The 19,451-nt window shown below is 39.5% G+C and overlaps 2 protein-coding genes across 5 annotated transcripts in view; one reads left to right on the top strand and one right to left on the bottom strand.

Moving 5' to 3' along the window:
- The window catches only part of PDE6H (phosphodiesterase 6H), a 186,012-nt gene that overhangs the window by 109,169 nt on the left and 57,392 nt on the right, over positions 1-19,451 (bottom strand). The gene's annotated exons all lie outside the window — the stretch shown is intronic.
- MGP (matrix Gla protein) lies at positions 5,040-8,335 on the top strand. The gene is made up of 4 exons (XM_017644659.3): positions 5,040-5,190; positions 6,619-6,651; positions 7,471-7,546; positions 7,968-8,335. The coding sequence occupies exons 1-4, from the start codon at positions 5,130-5,132 to the stop codon at positions 8,107-8,109; spliced, it is 312 nt and encodes a 103-aa protein (XP_017500148.2). The 5' UTR covers positions 5,040-5,129; the 3' UTR covers positions 8,110-8,335.

Genomic DNA, 19,451 nt, shown 5'->3' on the forward strand with positions numbered 1-19,451 from the left:
ATCACCACACACCAGTTAGGATAGTCAACATAGAAAAGACTAGAAACAAGTGCTGGCAAGGGTGCAGAGAAAGGGGAACCCTCCTACACTGCTGTTGGAAATGTAAAATAGTTCAACCATTGTGGAAAGCAGTATGGAGTTTCCTCAGAAAACAAGAATAGAAACACCATTTGACCCAGGAATTCCACTCCTAGGAATTTACCCTAAGAATGCAGGATCCCAATTTCAAAAAGACATATGCACCCCTATGTTTATTGCAGCACTATTTACAATAGCCAAGAAATGGAAGCAACCTATGTGTCCATCAGTAGATGAATGGATAAACAAGATGTGGTACATATACACAATGGAATATTATTCAGCCATAGAAGAAAACGAATCCTACCATTCGCAACAACATGGATGGAGCTAGAGGGTATTATGCTCAGTGAAATAAGCCAGGTGGAGAAAGACAAGTATCAAATTATTTCACTCATCTGTGGAACATAAGAACAAAGCAAAAACTGAAGGAACAAAACAGCAGCAGACTCACAGAACCCAAGAATGGACTGTTACCAAAGAGAAAAGGACTGGGGAGGGTGGGTGGGGAGGGAGGAAGAAGGAGATAGAGGGGCATTATGATTGGCACACATGGTGTTATGGGGTCATGAGGAAGACAGTTGAGCACAGAGAAGACAAGTAGTGACTCTGGCATCTTACTACACTGATGGACAGTGACTGCAATGGGGTGTTGGGGGGACTTGATAATATGGGTAAATACAGTAACCACAATGTTTGTCATGTGAAACCTTCATAAGAGTATATATCAATGAAGCCTTAATAAAAAATTAAATTAAATTAAAAAGTGATTATCATAATACCTAGTGTATAGCAAACAGTTGATATATGATAACATTACTAGGATAGTTGTATAATTATTACTTTATATATGTTATCTTATTTAAAAGATGAAGCTATTAATGGAAAGGAAAAGAGTAGAGGAAATATATGGGAAGAAAAGAAAAATTACAGGTCTTCCCAACCAGGAACCCAGTTTATTTACCATCTAGTCTTCTCCACCTTTCCCCAAAAGTTTCTGCCCAGGATTCATTCGATGTTCCTCCCATACATGAGTTCAACAAATACTCATTTTCCCTTAGTTTAGTTAAGACAAATTCAGAAAAGGACTGGGAGATTTGGTGCTTGGAAAGTTATGTCAATTAAGAAATCTGAGATGTAAATCCATTAAAAAGGCTTCCTTTAAAGGAACAGAATCAAGAGGTCAACACCATCCCATGGAGCTGGCTAGATTTCTTCCTTTCTCTGCCCTTTGATGTCCTAGAAAGTGATTTCTGTTTTTATTTTCATGGCTGCTGCTTCCTAACTCTTCTTTCTTTTGCCTTTTTCCTTTACTGGCAACAGTAGGCGTTTGGGTGCTGCCAGTAAAATAATAGCATGAACTCATAAAACCAACATTCTGTAAATAAAGCTGAACCTCATAGAAGAGAAAAAAAATTTAACTGGAGCCAGGAAAATTTCTCAGAAATAAAATGCCCAGCAGCCTGAAAAAGAGAAGGATAAGCAAGGACAGAAAGAGGAGGGGGTAGAATTGGTGGGAAAATACATTTAGCTGTACTATCACTCTGACATTATTTTAGTCACAGAACTACTATAGAAAATGGATAACTCTTTTTGTATATCCTCCAGCAGATACTTTCCTGAGAAGCTTCTCCCCCTGTAATTCCTGACAGCTTTACCAACCTTTCCTCCCTTCCATTCTCTCCCTGAATTGAGAATTATCTGAGCTTGTCATCAGTGCTTTTTGCAATGTTCTGCAAACAAGTGTCCTGAGTTCCCATAAAAAGGTCAGTCTACTGAGAAAGCTATCATTCGGTCTTCTGTAGGGTCCTCTGGGTACCTAACAAATTTTTAAAGAAGAGGAGCCCCTCATTACATTTGTGATCTAAGAACACACTTCTTCATGACAGCAGGGCACATATCTGTATTTTTCTCCTCTATTTCCATTTTAGAGTTGGCACAAAGTAGATGCTCAATACATGTTAGATGAATTGATGGTTGGATGGATGGATGAAAGAACAAGAACCGTGAGGCTACTTCTGGCCCTAGAAGGTGGGGTCATGCCTCTCTTTTCCTGCTGAGAGTAGGTGGAATAGGAGATCTCATGCTGCTCTATGGCTTCTGTAGCCTGATTATATCACACTGCCAATCTTACATGAGGAGATTCCCATACAATCTAAAAAAAACTAGCAATCATATCACCCATACCTTTCTTGACATTTCTGTGAGTGTTTTTGAATATTCTTTCCACTAAAGAATACTCCTCTTTGGTCAGGGAGAAATATCTATATGAATGTTGGAGCTTCACATGGTCAAGTCTTTACAAGGTATCTCAGTTAAGAAAACACAAACTAGCAGCCAACATTAAGAACAATTTCAATATTTTCTGACAATTCTCAAGCAATCTTTGAACATCTCAAACAATCCTATTCGTAACCAAAGCAACTCTTATTTCTGTCTTCCCATATCTCATGTCCTATGACTGCCTCAAAGCTTTTCTCTTCTACAACTCAGTCTCTACCTAAAACTCTCCCATCCAGCAAGCCCAAATTACAAGGCTCTTCTAGTTCCTCCCCTTCCCCCTTCACTTTTTCTCTCCCACCATTTTTTTCTCTTCTCTCTTATGTTTGATGAATTCATCTTGGCCCTTTCCAATACAAAGCCCCCATCAAGTTAGTCCAAATTGTCTTCAAAAAAACACACAACTGGAGTTGGCACACACAAAATTGCCATTGAGATGGAGAGTGACATGGGAGAAGAGGAGAATAGCTCTGACTTCTCATACATGTTAATAGTTTTTATGAATAATATATAAATGGGATTTACCAGAGAAGAATCCAGGAATAGCTGGAAAACAATGGAAGGAGGAGATGAGTGACTGGTGAGAGACAGTTCCACCAGAAAGTGTTAGTCTTACAAAAAGCAAGGTGATAAAGAGAAATGCTTAAATGATTAGGAAACCCAGTGATGAAAACAACTTGTGAAAAAAGGGGAAGCTTAAGTGGGAAAGAGAAGTGCAAGATTTTCAAGTTTGGATTCACAGAGTATAAAGATAAACAATTGTGATGTCAGAAGGCTGAAAGAGAACAGCTGCCATTTGAACTTGGGAGTCAGAGACATCTGGAACCTGGTTGGAAAAGATAGTTAATGTACATTACAAAGTATATGTTTGTAGCTGGAAAAGAGAGAAATCTCTTTAATTTGGGAGATGGGGTGGGAGCTGGGGGCAAATAGCCTAGTCACTTTAGAGGGGAAACATTAGAACTAAACTTATTTCATATCATATTAATTGGAAGTCAGTGACTAAGTTGCAGACATGTGAAATGCTGTATAAACAAGCCATAGCTGGCCTGTTCCCCCAAAACCACACAATGTAGTAAACTGCCTTTTGCAAATACAGTGATTTGGATGATTTATCATGGAAAAAAGGCACAGAAGCCAACACTGAGAGCAAGTTTGTGGTTTAAGGAGGGGAACACACCAACCTCATGAAGGGAATTCATGATGGTTGATTCTATCAAGGATGAATATACATTGTCTTCTTTTAGGGTCTCTTTCAGATTTTATCACAAAGAACATATCTTTATATTCTTTTAATTTAATTTTAATTAATATGAAAATATCTGGAGGGAAAACCTGAATTTTGCTGGCCCCTAGAATTCATTATTTCTTCAGATTACAACTGAGCTGTTTCCTTTAACAGTAAATCCTTTAGCATTTATAAAAGTCCTTCATAGGACAAGGTTGGGAGGGAAATAAAATAAAACAAAAAGAATGAGGCATGAGGCTCCATCTAGTTGTTCACCACTGCTCCTAGAAATAAATCATTATTGAAAGGGATACCCACCCACTCACATCCCAGCCTTTTGCTGCTCCAGCCCGAGTCAGAGGTCCCGCCACTTTAGCTCTTCTACAGTCCACTGCTCTGTGACTCAAATCTATTTGTCTGCCAAGAGGACTCTGGGGTAGCCAGGCAACAGAGATGCATCTGATAGAAAAGGTTTTCTGATTGTTCGAGAAAAAGAAGAAAAAAAGACTGCTTTGCCTACAAGATAACCAGAGGTGCAAAATGGCTGGCCTCCTCCTTCAGGTACAGGGGGTGCAGTCGATGTGTGAATGTGAGAACCTCTGCTCGAGGATGTATGATAGGTCAAGAGCAAGCGAAGAGCAGGTAGCTATTACCTGCCTCCTCAGGGACGTATCTTGCTTGTCTCTAGATTGCCCATAGCACCTAGCAGGTAGCCTGCCTCTCATCTGCCACTCACTGAAAGCATACTGAAGTAGTTAATTACCAAGACAATGCCTTCAGAAAGTATGAGATGGGTACCCTTATACCTGCGGCATTTTGGGTCAGTGATATCCAGCCTAAGAGAGCATTAGGGCACAGGTTTGGACTCACATCACAAAACTGGATGGTCAAGTGACAGTGGAGCCAGTTAAGGAAGCAGAACCCGATGGAGCCACTGGGCATCTCTACCCTGTGGAGCACTTGGAAAAATGCAAAAGTGCCCATTGCCAGACAAATGCCTGCCTGGTCCAGGACTGACCGCTCAGCCCGACTGGGAAAAGAAGTCCGAATTAGAACCTGCAAACAAGTGAAGTCCTTCTTGCCAGAACCTCTTGTCCATCCATCAGGGGGGCGGGCAGAACACTACAGCTCTGTCTGCGGGCCAAACCTGAAAGGCCCACAGTCCGGGCCAGAAGGGTAGATCAGAGAGGCGAACACATGTTTGCGGTAACTCCCTTCTCCGTGGACCTTGCCCAGGTCCGGCCCCAAACATAGGGTGGCCATAGCTTCTGTACCAGGGCAGCATCCTGTTGTAGCATGGTCAGGTCCAGGAGGGAGAGAGAGCTGCTGACCCACACAATATCTGGAAGGAAGGAATATTTGGGAAAAGTCCCAGTGCTGGTATAGTGCCAACAGGTCCCCACCTTCCCGGTTCCCTCCCACTGGCTCCTCCCTTTTCAGCTGCTCTAGTTCTTATAAAAACCCCACAGTCTTTCACTGACAGCCTGCAGGAGCCTTCCTCCCCCTGCTGCCGCACAAGACCTGACAGGACCCCAGAGAGACCATGAGGACCCTGCTCCTCCTCTCCCTTCTGGCTGCCTTGGCGCTGGCTGCTTTGTGTTATGGTGAGCGACCTTTCTCCTGCCATGTCTCTGGTTCTTCTCTCCTGCCTCCGACCACTGTACTTGTTTTCCCTCTTCCCTCTCCTGCCTCTTCTTCCCACTTTCTCTATTATAATCTTAAAGTACCATTACTTTAACATTTTCGAAGCCCCAAGGACACTTATCTGTTCCACCAAGTCTAATTTTTGTCCTAAATATCCAGTTCTTGTGTGCAAGTAAACAGGCAAGGCTTTTCTAGGTAAGTCGCCAGACACCTGGAAACATCACTATTTCAGGAGAAGATGTCAAACCCTTAACCCCTGAGTTCTCTCATCTTTAAGGATGTTTATTTACACTTTGTTAATAATTGGTTAAGGGTATTAGTTGAATCAGTCGCCTTTAAGAACATCTGTTCACATGATGTCTTAATATAGCCTTCTCTAGGGACAGGACAATCTTGTGAACTTCCTACATTTGTTTCATGAATTAATTTAAAAATGATGTTTTATATTTAAAGAATCTCAGAAAAAATCAGATTTCATGATGTCTACAGTCAAAGGATAAATTTTGCCTGGTTTCTATATGTCATTACATATGTCTATGTCTGTTCAAAGTTTATGAAGGGAAATCTGAAGCAAAGTTATTTAGATCATTCCATCTTATGCTTCAATTATATGGATACTTAAGATGTTTTTAAGCCAAAATTGTATTTCCCATCATATGCATTGTGCATCTTACTTGAAATTATCACAAGATTTCTGTGTCAGAGGTTTGGTTTCTTCACCTCCTTTTTAACTCTTCAAGCAAAAGCACTTGCTTATAAACAGAAGCCCAAGCGACCTTCTGTGCTCAGAAGAATGGTAGAAAGAGGCAGACTTTTGCTCTGGCTTCATCTGAGTTCTTCCTCTGACCTGGCATTGTGCCCAGTGTGAGTTCTCAGCTGCAGCCAGCGGTTTCTGTGGCTGCCAATTAAACACAGGATCTTAAGAAGCTTTCGGAACCTGTTAGAAACCTGTCTTGGTAAAACCCAGCTGAACATCTGCATCTGCCCAGCCTGCCGGGAGGTACCGGGGTGTTTTCTAGACCCTTCTGTCCCTTTCTCAACCTTGCTCTCAGACAGGTCTCAAATTAATCAGAGAAGGCTCTCTGGAGACTTGTATGCTGCACTTAAATTGTGTTATTTCACTAGCCTGAAGACCTCACAGCCCTTGGGAAATTTTAGCTAGGATCGTGGCCACTGCAACTCCTTCAGCATCAGAAAAACTGAAGTGATACTCACAGCAAGGACAGAGCTAGAGAAAGAACTCCCATATCCTAAGTGCCAGAACTCTGTAATAACCTCACTGCTGAAAATATTTCTCACATCTTTTCAACTCTTCTCTTCCTTCTCCCTTACAATTAGACTACTGCCGTGTGTGATAAATAACAATACAATGTTTTTTCTAATTCCAGAATCTCATGAAAGCATGGAATCCTATGAAATTAGTAAGTGTGAATACTTAACTTGCTTGTTTAAATCTCATGTATTAGAGAATCTCTCTCTATTCTTAGACAAAATAGTAATACAGGGAGGAAAAAGAGGACCTCTTTTGATAAACTTAATTTAAAAATCAAATGACTATAAAAATTGCCAAATGAGTGGTTTTTACAGCTTGAAGTTGTCTAATATGGCATTTAAACTGCATTCAACATACTTAGGGGCCATAAAATCGCATTTGGAAATTTTAAGTTGACTCCACCTCAACCACAGATGGAAAACGAAGAGGAATGGTGAATGGAAAGTAGGGAATTGGAGGCCGAGTCAGCTGGGAGACCACAGTCATCAACATTATGTCGAATGTTTTTGAATATCTGGATTACAAAGATGGAGTAATAGGAAGAAATAACATATTCATTTCATTCTTAATTTGTTCATTAATTATGTTTACACTGCTCATTTATTTGTAATCTAAAGTTATGCTTTACAAGTTTTCAGGGCAGAGAGAATTTCTCCTTGCAGGAATTAAAAACACACTGAGTAGGGATATCAATTGAAAAAGGCAAAGGGATTGGCCAAAGGCAAAATAAACAAGCAAAAATCATTGTGGCCTACATGACATGTCTCTAAGAAACATAGGCTGGTGTCTTTTGGTTGGGCAGTTTATGAAATCTGTTTTGTCTTTCCCTTTGATTTTTGCAGATCTCTAGTTACATAAAATGCATGAATTAATGAGCTTGCCAGTATGTTTGTGTCAGGGAATATTCATGGCAATATTTTCAACTACTGTTTCCCTAAATTTGCAATTACTTATTTTCTGTTTTAAGGTCCCTTCATTAATAGGAGAAATGCTAACACCTTCATGTCACCCCAGCAGAGATGGAGAGCTAAAGCCCAAGAGAGGTGGGTAACAACACTTAATGGCGGGGAGGACATTTTTTCCCAGGGTAGCATCCTGGACCTGAATGGAGTGAGAAACAGGTTTCTTAACAGTCATATATGTTGCTTTTATTGTATCCCCAAATCAAAGAATTTTAAAACAATGTACAAGAAACAACTCAATTTCCCCAAATTTCTGGATTTTGTGAAAGACCCAGAAGGGAGCAGAAGGGAGGGAAAGAACATAAAGAAAATTTCTATTTATATTAAAAGAAAAAAACTTTTCCCTGTTCCTCCTTTCCTTCCTGGTTCTTCAAATATCTCTTAATATTGAAGGATGAACGGGATATCTCTCGATATTTTCTTACTCTTTTTTTTCTTCTTCTTTTTCTTAACCCCAGTCACTTTATGCTTCTCAACTGGGTCTCTTTTTTCCACCTTCTAGAATCCGAGAACGCACCAAGCCTGCCTATGAGATCACTCGGGAAGCCTGTGATGACTTCAAACTCTGTGAACGCTATGCCATGGTTTATGGATACAATGCTGCCTACAACCGCTATTTCCGACAGCGCAGGGGGACCAAATGAGATTGGAGAAAGTCTCTCTCTTCCCAGAGCCTCTGCCTGGTTTCATATTCCCTTGCAATAGCATTGCTGAACTATATCATATGAATTACTTCTTAAATGTTCTCTCTGCCCCTCCTTCCTGCCCCCAGATTGTTAAATAATCAAAGTGCAGTGTAGTAAACGGAAGTCAAGGGGGAGTTAACGATGTGTGATTACTACATAATAAACTTCTGATTGGATACTTTCATTTTGTTAGTCTGATTTCTCCTGGGAAAATGCTGAGATATTTCAATCGCAGCCCATGTATGTCAATCATGTTCTGGTGTTGATCAGAAGCATAACTGCACAGAGAATAAGCCTTGGGAGGTTCTCACTGAGCCATGATTTGTCTAGACTCTCTCTACCTTGGGGTCAGTGAATGATTGCCACCCATTATGTGTTTTCCAAGATTTTGAATCACAGATGATTAATCATGATTTTCCTGCTCCCAAACTTTAAATGGCCCTTAAATTCTTTCCCTATAAATTCCAGTCTCTACCCTGGTTCATCACCTTCACCTGATGGTTATTTACTAAGATGCCACAGTTTTGACTCTTACTTGGGCCAAGAAAATATGTTTGCTTTCACAATCACCAGAGATTTTTAAATGGATGACTGTGGAATCATGCAGACAAGACACCAGGGCTCGCTTAAGCCTGGTTTGCAAATGAGGAAATGAGGCTCCAAGTCTCCTGCTTGGTAGGCAGGGTCAAAGCCAAGGACTTCTTGACCCCAATTCAGACCTTGTTTTCTGCCATGAGAGCTTGTTTATAACCATCTTTTACATCCTTTCCTTCTGTAGGCCCACACTGCCTTCAGCTCTTCAGTGGAATACCTTTCTCCTCCTTCAAAATCCAGCTCAAAATTCAAGTCCTTTGTGAATCCATGATTAAATGTACCCAGCTCCCATCACACAGGTCTAGCCTTTCTAGAAAATATGTAAAGAGTCAAGCACAATAAGACTATTCAACTCATGTTTTGATTAAAGTTTCTTTCTATGTGTATTTTCTTTTCTAACATAGCAAATTTTTTGAGAGCAGGCACTGTAACTACAATTCTTTTTTCTCTCTATAGCCCTGGTATTATGTTCTGTCACAAAGGGTATTCAGTGAAAGCTAGATAAAGAACAGACTGACTAGTCATGTCTGGAAGCCATCAACCAATTCTGGAACTGTTAGATTCATCCTAATAATGTGTTAATAATGTGTATTGTATAAGTTAAAACATCACATATTAATATAACAATGTGTTTTATAATTTCTAAACCCTTTTCACATGTAGTAAGTCATTAGATCATTAGATTTTACAGCAATCCAGAAGATAAGTAATATTTACTAGATGATAAAAGTGAGAATAATAGATGTAACTTTCTGAAGACACTATAGTAAATGCAATGGTGTGCCACTCAGACTGAGGCATTATTCCCTTGGCCACCAGATATACTGGCATCTGATGGTTCCCAGCTAAGGACTTGAACGCAACTCTCTACTTATCTCTAGAGCTCTCTTTTGTGTACTTCTCTTTCCTCTCTGGTAATCTTCCCTGTGATTGCTAGCCACGTCTCTAGACTCCCAACTCTGTCTCCTCAATTTTGGAAGGCCATAAGGCTTTGCCAGGGTTCCATTTTCTGTCCCATGGCCTGAAAATTCTTCAAGAAATTGGGGCATTTATAGGGCTCACCTCATTTGTTTCCCATCCCTTAGGCATCAGTAGTAATACAAAAGAAGGCAAAAAATAGAGGAAAGGAGAACAAAAAACAGACACAACAAATGGAAAAAGAAAATGGCAAGATGATTGACTAAAAATTAGCTATCTCAATAATCTCTGTATAGTAAGTGGTCTGAACAGTCCAGCATTTACCTCTACATATGTTATAGATCCTATGGTATATTTTTATTATTTTTGCTTTAAACAGTAAATTATTTTTTAGAAGGCTTAGACAATATAGAAAATGTCTCATACATTTACCCGTGTAGTTTCCCTTTCCAAAATGCTTCATTATTTTGCGTGTATCCAGATTTCCATCTGACAGCATCCTTCTGCCTGAAGGACTTTCTTTAACATTTCCCATAGTGCAGGTCTGTTGGATTCTTTAAGTTTTGAAAGTCTGCCTTCATATTTGAAAGATATTTTCACTGTATATCAAATGCTATGTTATCAGTGATTTATTTTAATGCTTTTAAGATGTTCTATTGTCTTTCTAGCTTGCATTGTTTCTGTTATAAAATCCATTGTCATTCTTATCTTTATTCCTCTGTATGTACTGTGTCTTTCATCTCTGGCTGTTTCCAAGGTTTTTTTCTTTATCATTGGTTTTAACCAAAATGATTATGACATACCTTCGTGTGGTTTTCCTTTTTTAACTTGTTTGGGGTTTATTGAACTTCTTGGGATGCACAAAATTTAGATTTTTCAGTAATTATTTCTTCAAATATTTTCCATTCCTCATATCTCTTCTCCTTTGGAGACTAATGACATGCACATTTGGTCGCTTGAAATTGTCCCACAGCTCCCTGATTTATTTTATTTTTACAAGTGGTTTTTCCTCTGTGTGCCATTTTTGACCATGTCTTTTAATGTGACTACAAATCTACCAACTTTATCTTCAGCAAGATCTAGTTTACTGTTAATCTTATCCAGTGTATTCTTCATCTTAGACTTTATACTTCTCATCTCTAGAAGTTTAATTTGGGCATTGTCATATTTTCCATGACTCAACTTTTTAAAATATTGGATACAATTATGATAACCATTTTAATGTCCTTCTTTGTCAATTACAATTTCTGCTCACTTCCAGATTGGTTTTGTTTGTTTGATTATTCTACTCATTAGGGAATCATAATTTCCCACTTCTTTGAATTTCTAGTAATCTGTTATTTGATGCCAGACATTGCAAATTTTACCTGTTTGTGTGCTGAATATTCCTGTATATTTCTGTAGGTATATTCTTGAGCCTTTGTTCTGGGATGCACTTGGAAAAATATTCATTCTTTTAGGTCTTGCATTTAAGATAGGGCCAATGCAGTACTTGGCCTGGGGCCAATTATTTCCCCTACACTGAGGCAAGATCTTCTGAGTACTGCACCCAGTGTCCCATGACTGGGTGGTAGGAATAGGCAATAACCTCAGCCCTAAGTCAGTGCCAGCCACTGTTCCCTTTTAGATGATTATTTCCCATCATATATGCCAATCAGTTCTTTGCTTCATATATGAGGAGTGCCCTCCATGCATATCAAGAGATCCCTCTCTCTGTAGCTCTCTCCTTTCCTGCAGTTTGCCATGTAAACTATAACCAACATATTCTCCAAGGACTTTCAACTCCATCTCAACTCAAAACATCCACTGGATTCCATCTTGCTTCCTCCCCTCCCTGAGCCATGGCCTGGAAACTCTCTTAAGACAATAAGCTGGGACAGTCACAGGACTTTTTCTCCCACTCTTAGAGATCACCATCCTTCATTGTTCTTTCATTGTTGGTGTCTGGTATCTTGAAAATCATTGTTTCATATGTACTGTCTGCTTTTTGTTTCTGAAGAGAGGGTAAATCCCATCCCAGAGATACCATATTAGCTAAAAACCCATTAATAGAAAGGACTACTCTGAATGGTCATCCCAGCCGAAGAGTTTCACCATAAAATTAGCTGAGGCATTGACTGCAATTGCATAAGAATTCAAACGCTCACTCTGCCTAGGCCTACTTCCCTCATCCACCTCATGTTGTGCTCAGGAGTGCTTCCAAATAAACCAACTGTACACAAGTCTTCAAGTCTTAGAGTCTGTTTCCCAGGAATAGATCTATGACAGTCACTCAGATGGCAAATAGAAGAAAGGCTCTAAAAAGAAGACAAGCGTCTTCCAGCTCCAGACCTCTTGTTTTATCCTTTATACAACACTAGATTCATAGTTTTTGGGCTGCAAAAGAGTTCAACAATAACCTAATTCAACCCCTTCATTTTACATGGAGTAATCTGAGATCTTAGAGACCAAATGACTGTTCCAAAGGCAGGTAATCCTATTCTTTGGAAAAATTCACTGTAGTGACCTCATAAAATCTAATTCCTCAAGCGAATTTATTTAAAAGGGTACATACAAATGTTCAATATATTTGTACCAACCTCCCATTGTATATGGTCCTACTTTCTAATCTGATTAAGTTGTTGTTATCCACTTCAGTCACAATTTTATTTATCCACCTTCTCAGTTCAATTTCTTTTTTGATAAACTCTGGTTTTCAGAGCCAAGACATATATAGTGATAGGTCACAGGTCTAATTTTCTTCCCATTTCACAATCTTGGTAAGACCTTTCATGGAATAGAACATCATGGAAGCCAAGAAGTATTTAAACACAGGTGGAATGCTCTGTTCCCCAACAAAGCAATTTAGCATTTTGGCATAATATTTGAGAACATGGAATTTGGAACTAGACCTCCCTGCTCCACCACTTAAAGCTGTGAAGTTTTTAGACAAGAAATTGATCTCACTGGGCCTCAGTTTCCTTATTTGTAAAATAAGATGATTCTAGTACTTATCTTAGAGTTATTGTAAACACGAAATAAATGAATACATGTAAAGTGCACAAAACAGTACCTGGCATGAGTAAGTGCTTAATAAATGTTAGCAAATTCTGCAGTTATTTTTATTGTACTATTATGATCGTTGCAATGTACCATGGATATTAAAAAATGGTGAGACAATTCCTCTTTGGAGTTTCCCACTCATACCTTGAAAGCAGCCAGCAAGACCAAGAACTGCTGACAACAGGGGCCAGCTTATATGCATTCTACTTACCTCTCTTCTCCACCACGTCATATCTGCCTATGCTGAGGAAGCACGCAGTTTCAGAAGACTAGGACAGGGAAGTTCATTTTGGTTTAAGGAAAATTCATGGTCTGAGCTTTCATGATCAGCTGTTTTTGGTATTTGTGTGGCCATATTTTGATGTAGTCATAAAAGTATCCATATTAGAAGTGAGTTAAAGTTATATGCTTAACTAGTACTAGTAGTATATTATATTCAAGCACTATTTTCATCCCTACATCTATGTTTTCAATAAGGGAAATCTGCAAGTAATCTGTTTTTCTCTGTATGAATTTTTGAGGACCTTGATTATCCATCATCATTAGTAGCCTTTCTTTCAATTCCTCAATCCTAATGCTTCTGGACTCATGACAAAACAGAATTCTAATGAGAACTATCCTGAACTCATTTTGATTTGAAACCTGGCACCCTAGATTGCCTCTGTTTCTCTCTCTGTGAACTAGGGTTCTTTTTCATCCTAGATGGCCTTCCTCTGGAACACAGACATCGTTACCTCTCTAACAATTGTCAGATATGTCTTTTGCCATGCCTCATTCATCACTAGGAATCCCTGGCAATTGGTGGTAAACCAGAAAAAAGGAAAAAAAGAGAATGGGACACTTTTATCCAGGATGTGTTATATACTCTAAACTATATGATAGGTCCCCAGGAGGAGGAATACAAGGGTCTGAGAACCAAAGTAAGGAAGCAGGAGTGACTCTATTTATCATATTTTGAAACACACATAAGGAATTCATATTTTCTATCTTTAGCATTCTAGTATCTGTGGGCCTGCAAATCTTGATTCATATGGAGAGGAAAAAGTCCACCATGGGACAGTGGAAGAGTCCCATCCCATCTTTATATGCTGTCTAATCATTTCATGCTAAGAGGACAGTTACCAAGTAAAGGAATCATCTTTCCTAAAGGGGGTAATTAAGTTTGTTCATCAGTAGAAGGTAGGGCTTCTGAATCTAAGAAGGGAAAAATGCATCTGGTGTCCAGGTAATCCACTGGAATATCCCTTGGTATTTCTCTGTCCAATCATGATAGTAAACATACAAATATACCAGCCATGGTCTCACAAGGGCATAGTGACCAGCTCACAACTCTTACAAATGAGGGTCTATTTCACTTACTAAATTAGACAGTTAGACCACCAGATGTGCTAAGAGTAAGGGTATCTGGGATAAGTAGTTAAAGAGGGAGACAATGAGTATTAGTAATGGTCTTGCAACCAGCTGCAGCAGCAGGGGATGGAGTGTGTCCCACTAACCCTCACAAGCATCCTGACTTACTCCAGAAGTGAACCGGACTTCAGGGAGAGTATACCAAAGGAGAAATTATAAAGCTGGAAAAGAGGAGGTAGTTGTTACACTACAAATGTGAAATACACTTCTTTAAAACAGACAAAGAATCCAGGAAATTGTGACTAGTGCCTATCTCTTATAATTTTTTTCCTGGGAAAGAAACCAACCAGAAACCTGGAGAAGATCTATCTGGAACATACTGCATCAAGCAAGCAGCTGTAACACTGCAAGTATGGACTCTAATTAATGCTCTGTCCACATCCTCCTTCAGCACTGAAGAGCTCATTCCCTCAGATGCTGGCAGCTGATGGCTTTCAGCTGGTTGAGTCCCTCCTAAAATTGCCATTACCTAAAAAGGGCAGCTTGCCCCAAGTCACATCCCTTTCCAGAAACAGCTCATATCCAAAAATTGGTCAATGCAGGGGCTTAAAGACTTAGGTCCTTTGCCCTGACACTGATATTTTTCAGCCTTGTGGTTGCTTCTTTCTTATCTTCCCTTCCCCTGCCAGCTCAATATTTAAAAGCCAGACTGCATCTGTGCTTAATTGCTCAGTTTATGAACAGATGTATACATGCATACACATGCAAGCAGGCACACACACTCACACAAAAAGCTGAGGTAGGATTTGGAAACCTCTTGGACTCAAAATTCATCCTGGGATTGAAATTGGCCCCAATTTTTCTGATTTAAAAATGTAAATGCTGCCCCAACTACCCTCAAGTAAGCTGATATGATGGACTACATTATGAGATTCATCTGTTAATTTCTTTAAAGAAATGACCTGGGTGACCTGTTGGGGTTTTTTTCCATCCCTCATTTCTCTGAATTCAGGCATTGAAAGCTAACCAACAAACAAGAAAGCCAGGAACATAAGTCATCTGGGGTTGTTAAAACATGAGGTTAAGCTTTGAAAAATACTGTTCAAGAAATGGGCTCTTTCTCAGTTAATACAGGAGATCTTTATGGTATTTGCCTAGAAACACTCTGACTCTTTTACTTTGGAGAAAGCAATACACAAAATTTGTCTCTGCCTGTTTCATCTAAGGATAATGATCATTCCTTTAGACCATGAACCTATAATAAAGTAGGAAAATAATCCACATACATTTGCATACATGTTTTCAAGCATTCTGAGAGAGAATTTTCTTCCTTAGAAGGAGTCTTGGAGAGGTTCCTAAAGGACAATGATTTTGCATTATAGAAGTATTCAAAGAAAATCACGAGTGCTATGGCTCACTCATGGGAGTGAGTGAGACGCCGAACATGACAGTATACTAAGGAAGACATGAGAGCTGAGAAAGAGGAAATACATTTTTTACTAAACTGGTAAACACATTTCTATAGAGTAGCACCAGTACACAGGAAAAGGTGGCTGGAACTACAAAGTTGAGAAGAAACATATAGAAAATAGCAACTCTCTCTTTGAAAACAAAAAATAACTAAGAGTTGGAAGAAAAAAATGGAGCAAATTTAGTATTCTAAGTATTCTAAGGAACAGTGTTCCAGTCAGCTGTGTTTGCCAAAAGTTGTTTTATGACCAAGTTAGTCTATTGTCTTTAATATCTCCTCTTAGATACAAATCTATAGATACAGATACATACACACAAATATCTATACGTATATACATATGTGTGTATATATACATGAAATTTGTTATATTAAACCCTCTGTGTGGCCCATCAATAAAGGAATCTGAGTTTATTTAACAAAGGGGTTCATAAGATAATTTGACAATAGAACATTCTTTTCAAGGAGTATTAATCAGTATCTTGCACAGCTTATTTTAGAATTGCTAGGAAGCCCAACCTCTCACTTTTTCCTTCCCTACCATGCTAGCATGTATTTGACATTTAAAAAATATTTACCATGTACCTGCTTTATGCCATACAATACGGCTATACAGTAGCAGATGTTCATTCTGTTTGCACTTAAAACTCCAGGGTCATGAAATTCTCTAGGTCACATGATTCACTAGTTCATTTTAGGATAAGTAAGTGTTAGGATAGAAACCTTTCTTATATTGAATCAATTTAAACATTTTGCCTTAATTCTCTCTAGAACAACAGAATGAATATATTCTATTGCCTCACTTTTTTTTCAAGCTTCCGCATCTGATACGTTTCTCAGACATCTTCACACTCATGAACCTTTTCTTTTTTTCCCTCTTTTTAGCAAACAGAAACACAAAGTCTATTTATTTGTAATTTTGAGAAAATGAGAAAACTCACATGGAACCTGGTACATCAGTCAGGGTCTGACAAGGACATGGTGACCAGGAGCTCACAATCTTCAGGAATAGGGTCTATTTTGTTACTAACTGAAACTTCCTTTTTATATCAATGCAAAAAATGACCCAATGCCGTATGTTCCATTTTCCATTATTCTAAGACAGCAAAGCTACATATTACTTTTTATTACTTCATTTTGTTCTGTTGTGATAAGTACATTTAACATAAGATCTACTCTCTTAATTTTTTAAATGTACATTATTAACTATAGGTACAGTGTTGAACAGCAGATCTCTAGAGTTTATTCCTCTTGCTTACCTGAAACTTTATGCCCCTTGAATTGTAACTCAACACCACCCACCCCATATCCCTGGCAATCACTATCCATTCATCGATTCTGTGAATTTGACTATTTTAGATACCTCATATAAGTGGAACAATGCAGTAGTTTTCTTCCAGTGATTGCCTTATTTCACTTAGTATAATGTTGCAAGATTCATCCATGTTGTTGCACATGCACAATTCCTTCTTTTTTAAAGTTCAATAGTATTCCACTGTATGTATAGACATTTTCTTTATCCATTTATCTGTCAGTGGACATTTAGCTTGTTCCCTATCTTGGCTATTATGAACAGCGCTGCAGTGAACATGCGAGTACAACTATTTCTTCAGTATCCTACTTTCAATTCTTGTAGATATATATCCAGAAATGGGATTGCTGGATCATATGGTAACTCTGTTTTTAATTGCTTGAAGAACTGGTATATTGCTTTTCATAGTGGCTGCGCCAATTTGCATTCCCACCAACAAGTGTGGGAACTTCAGAAACTTTACTGAAGTATACCAAACTTTATTGAAATCATTTATTCATTCTCACAGGTTTTTTTATAGAGTCTTTATGGTTTCTTATATGAGATCATGCTGCCTGCAAATTAAGATAATTTTACTTCTTCCTTTCTGATTTGTATGCCTTTTGTCTTTATCCAGCCTAATTGCTCTGGTTCAGACTTCCGGTCTTACGCTGAACAGAGGTAGTGCGAGGGCATCCTTGTCTTGCTCATGATCTTAGAGGAAAAGATTTCAGCTTTTTACCACTGAGTATGATGCTAGCTGTGGGCTTGCCATTGTTATGTTCAGATATTTTATTATCTTTATTATGTTCAGATACTTCCCCTCTATTCCTAGTTTGTTGACAGGTTTCATCATGAAAGGATATTGAATTTTGCCAAATGCTTTTTCTACATCTATTTAGATGATCATGTGATTTTAATCATTTATTCTGGTAATGTAGTGTATTACATTAATCAATTTTCATATGCTGAACGATTCTTGCATCTCATAAATCCCACTTGGATAGAGTAAATCCTTTCAGTGTACTATTGGATTTGGTTTGCTAATATTCTGTTGAAGATATTTGTGACTATGTTCATCAGGGACATTGGCCTGCATTTTTCTTTCCTTGTAGCGCCTTTGTCTGACTTTAGTATTAGGGTAATGCTGGGCTCTTGGAAGTGTTCCCTTCTTTTCAATATTTTGGAAAAGTTTGAAAAGGATATATGTTAATTCTTCTTTAAATGCATTGCAGAATTTACCAGTGAAGCCATTTGGTCCTGGAATTTTCTTTGTTGGGAGGTTTTTTGACTACAAATTCAAGCTCCATACAAGTTAGTGTGTTTAGACTTTTTATTTCTCTGTGGTATCTCTATGATTTGGAGAAATATCCATGATTTTTACTTCATGTTAGTAAGTTGTATGTTTTAAGAATTTATCCATTTTTCTAGGTTATCCAGTTTGTTGGCATATAATTATTGACCATAGTTTCTTAGGATCCTTTCTATTTCTGTGACATAGGTTTTAATGTCTCTTTTTTCATTTCTTGTTTTATTTATTTGTATCTTTTCTCTTTTTCTCTTAGTCTAGCCAAAAGTATGTCAATTATATTTACCTTTTCAAAAAAAAAACTCTTGGAGGGGGAGCCAAGATGGCGGCGTGAGTAGAGCAGTGGAAATCTCCTCCCAAAAACACATAGAGCTATGAAAATATAACAAAGAAAAATCTTCCTAAAATAGAGACCACAGGACACAGGACAACATCCAGACCACATCCACACCTGCAAGAACCCAGCGCCTTGTGAAGGGGGTAAGATACAAGCCCCAGCCCGGCGGGACCCGAGCGTCCCTCCCCCCGGCTCCCGGCGGGTGGAGAGAAACCGGAGCAGTTTTTTTTTTTGGCGAGCGCTTTTTGGAAGCCTTAGAGGGACGGGCCCCCGTTGCTGGGGAGGCAGGGTGGCGGGACCGGTGAGGAGGTGCCTGGGAACGGCGCCGGAGGACAAAGAATATCCCGCGTTTCTCCCTGCGAGACCTGGGGGCGGGTGCCTGAGACCGGTGCCTGAGGACGGAGGAGGTCGCGCGTTTTTCCCCTTTTTTTTTTTTCTCTTTTTGGCAAGCGCTTTTTGGAAGCCTTGAAGGGACGGGGACCCCAGTGCTAGGGAGGCACGGTGGCGGGACTGGTGAGCGGGTGGCTGGGACCGGCGCCTGAGGACAAAGAATATCCCCCGTTTTTCCCTGCGGGACCGGTGGGCGGGTGCCTGAGACCGGCACTTGAGGACAGAGGAAATCGCGCGTTTTTCCCCTTTTTTTTTTCTCTTTTCTGCGAGTGCTTTTTGGAAGCCTAAAAGGGACAGGGACCCCGGTGCTAGGGAGGCAGGGCGGCGGGACTGGTCAGCGGGTGCCTGGGACCGGCACCTGAGGACAAAGAATATCCCGCATTTTTCCCTGTGGGACCGGTGGGTGGGTGCCTGAGACCAGCACCTGAGGACGGAAGAAATCGCGCGTTTTTCCCCTTTTTTTTTCTCTCTTTTTGCCAAGTGCTTTTTGGAAGCCTTGAAGGGACAGGGACCCCGGTGCTAGGGAGGCAGGGTGGCGGGACTGGTGAGCGGGTGCGTGGGACCAGTGCCTGAGGACCAAGAATATTGAGCGTTCCTTCCC

This window comes from Manis javanica, chromosome 15 (assembly GCF_040802235.1).
Source record: "Manis javanica isolate MJ-LG chromosome 15, MJ_LKY, whole genome shotgun sequence".
NCBI lineage: Eukaryota > Metazoa > Chordata > Mammalia > Pholidota > Manidae > Manis > Manis javanica.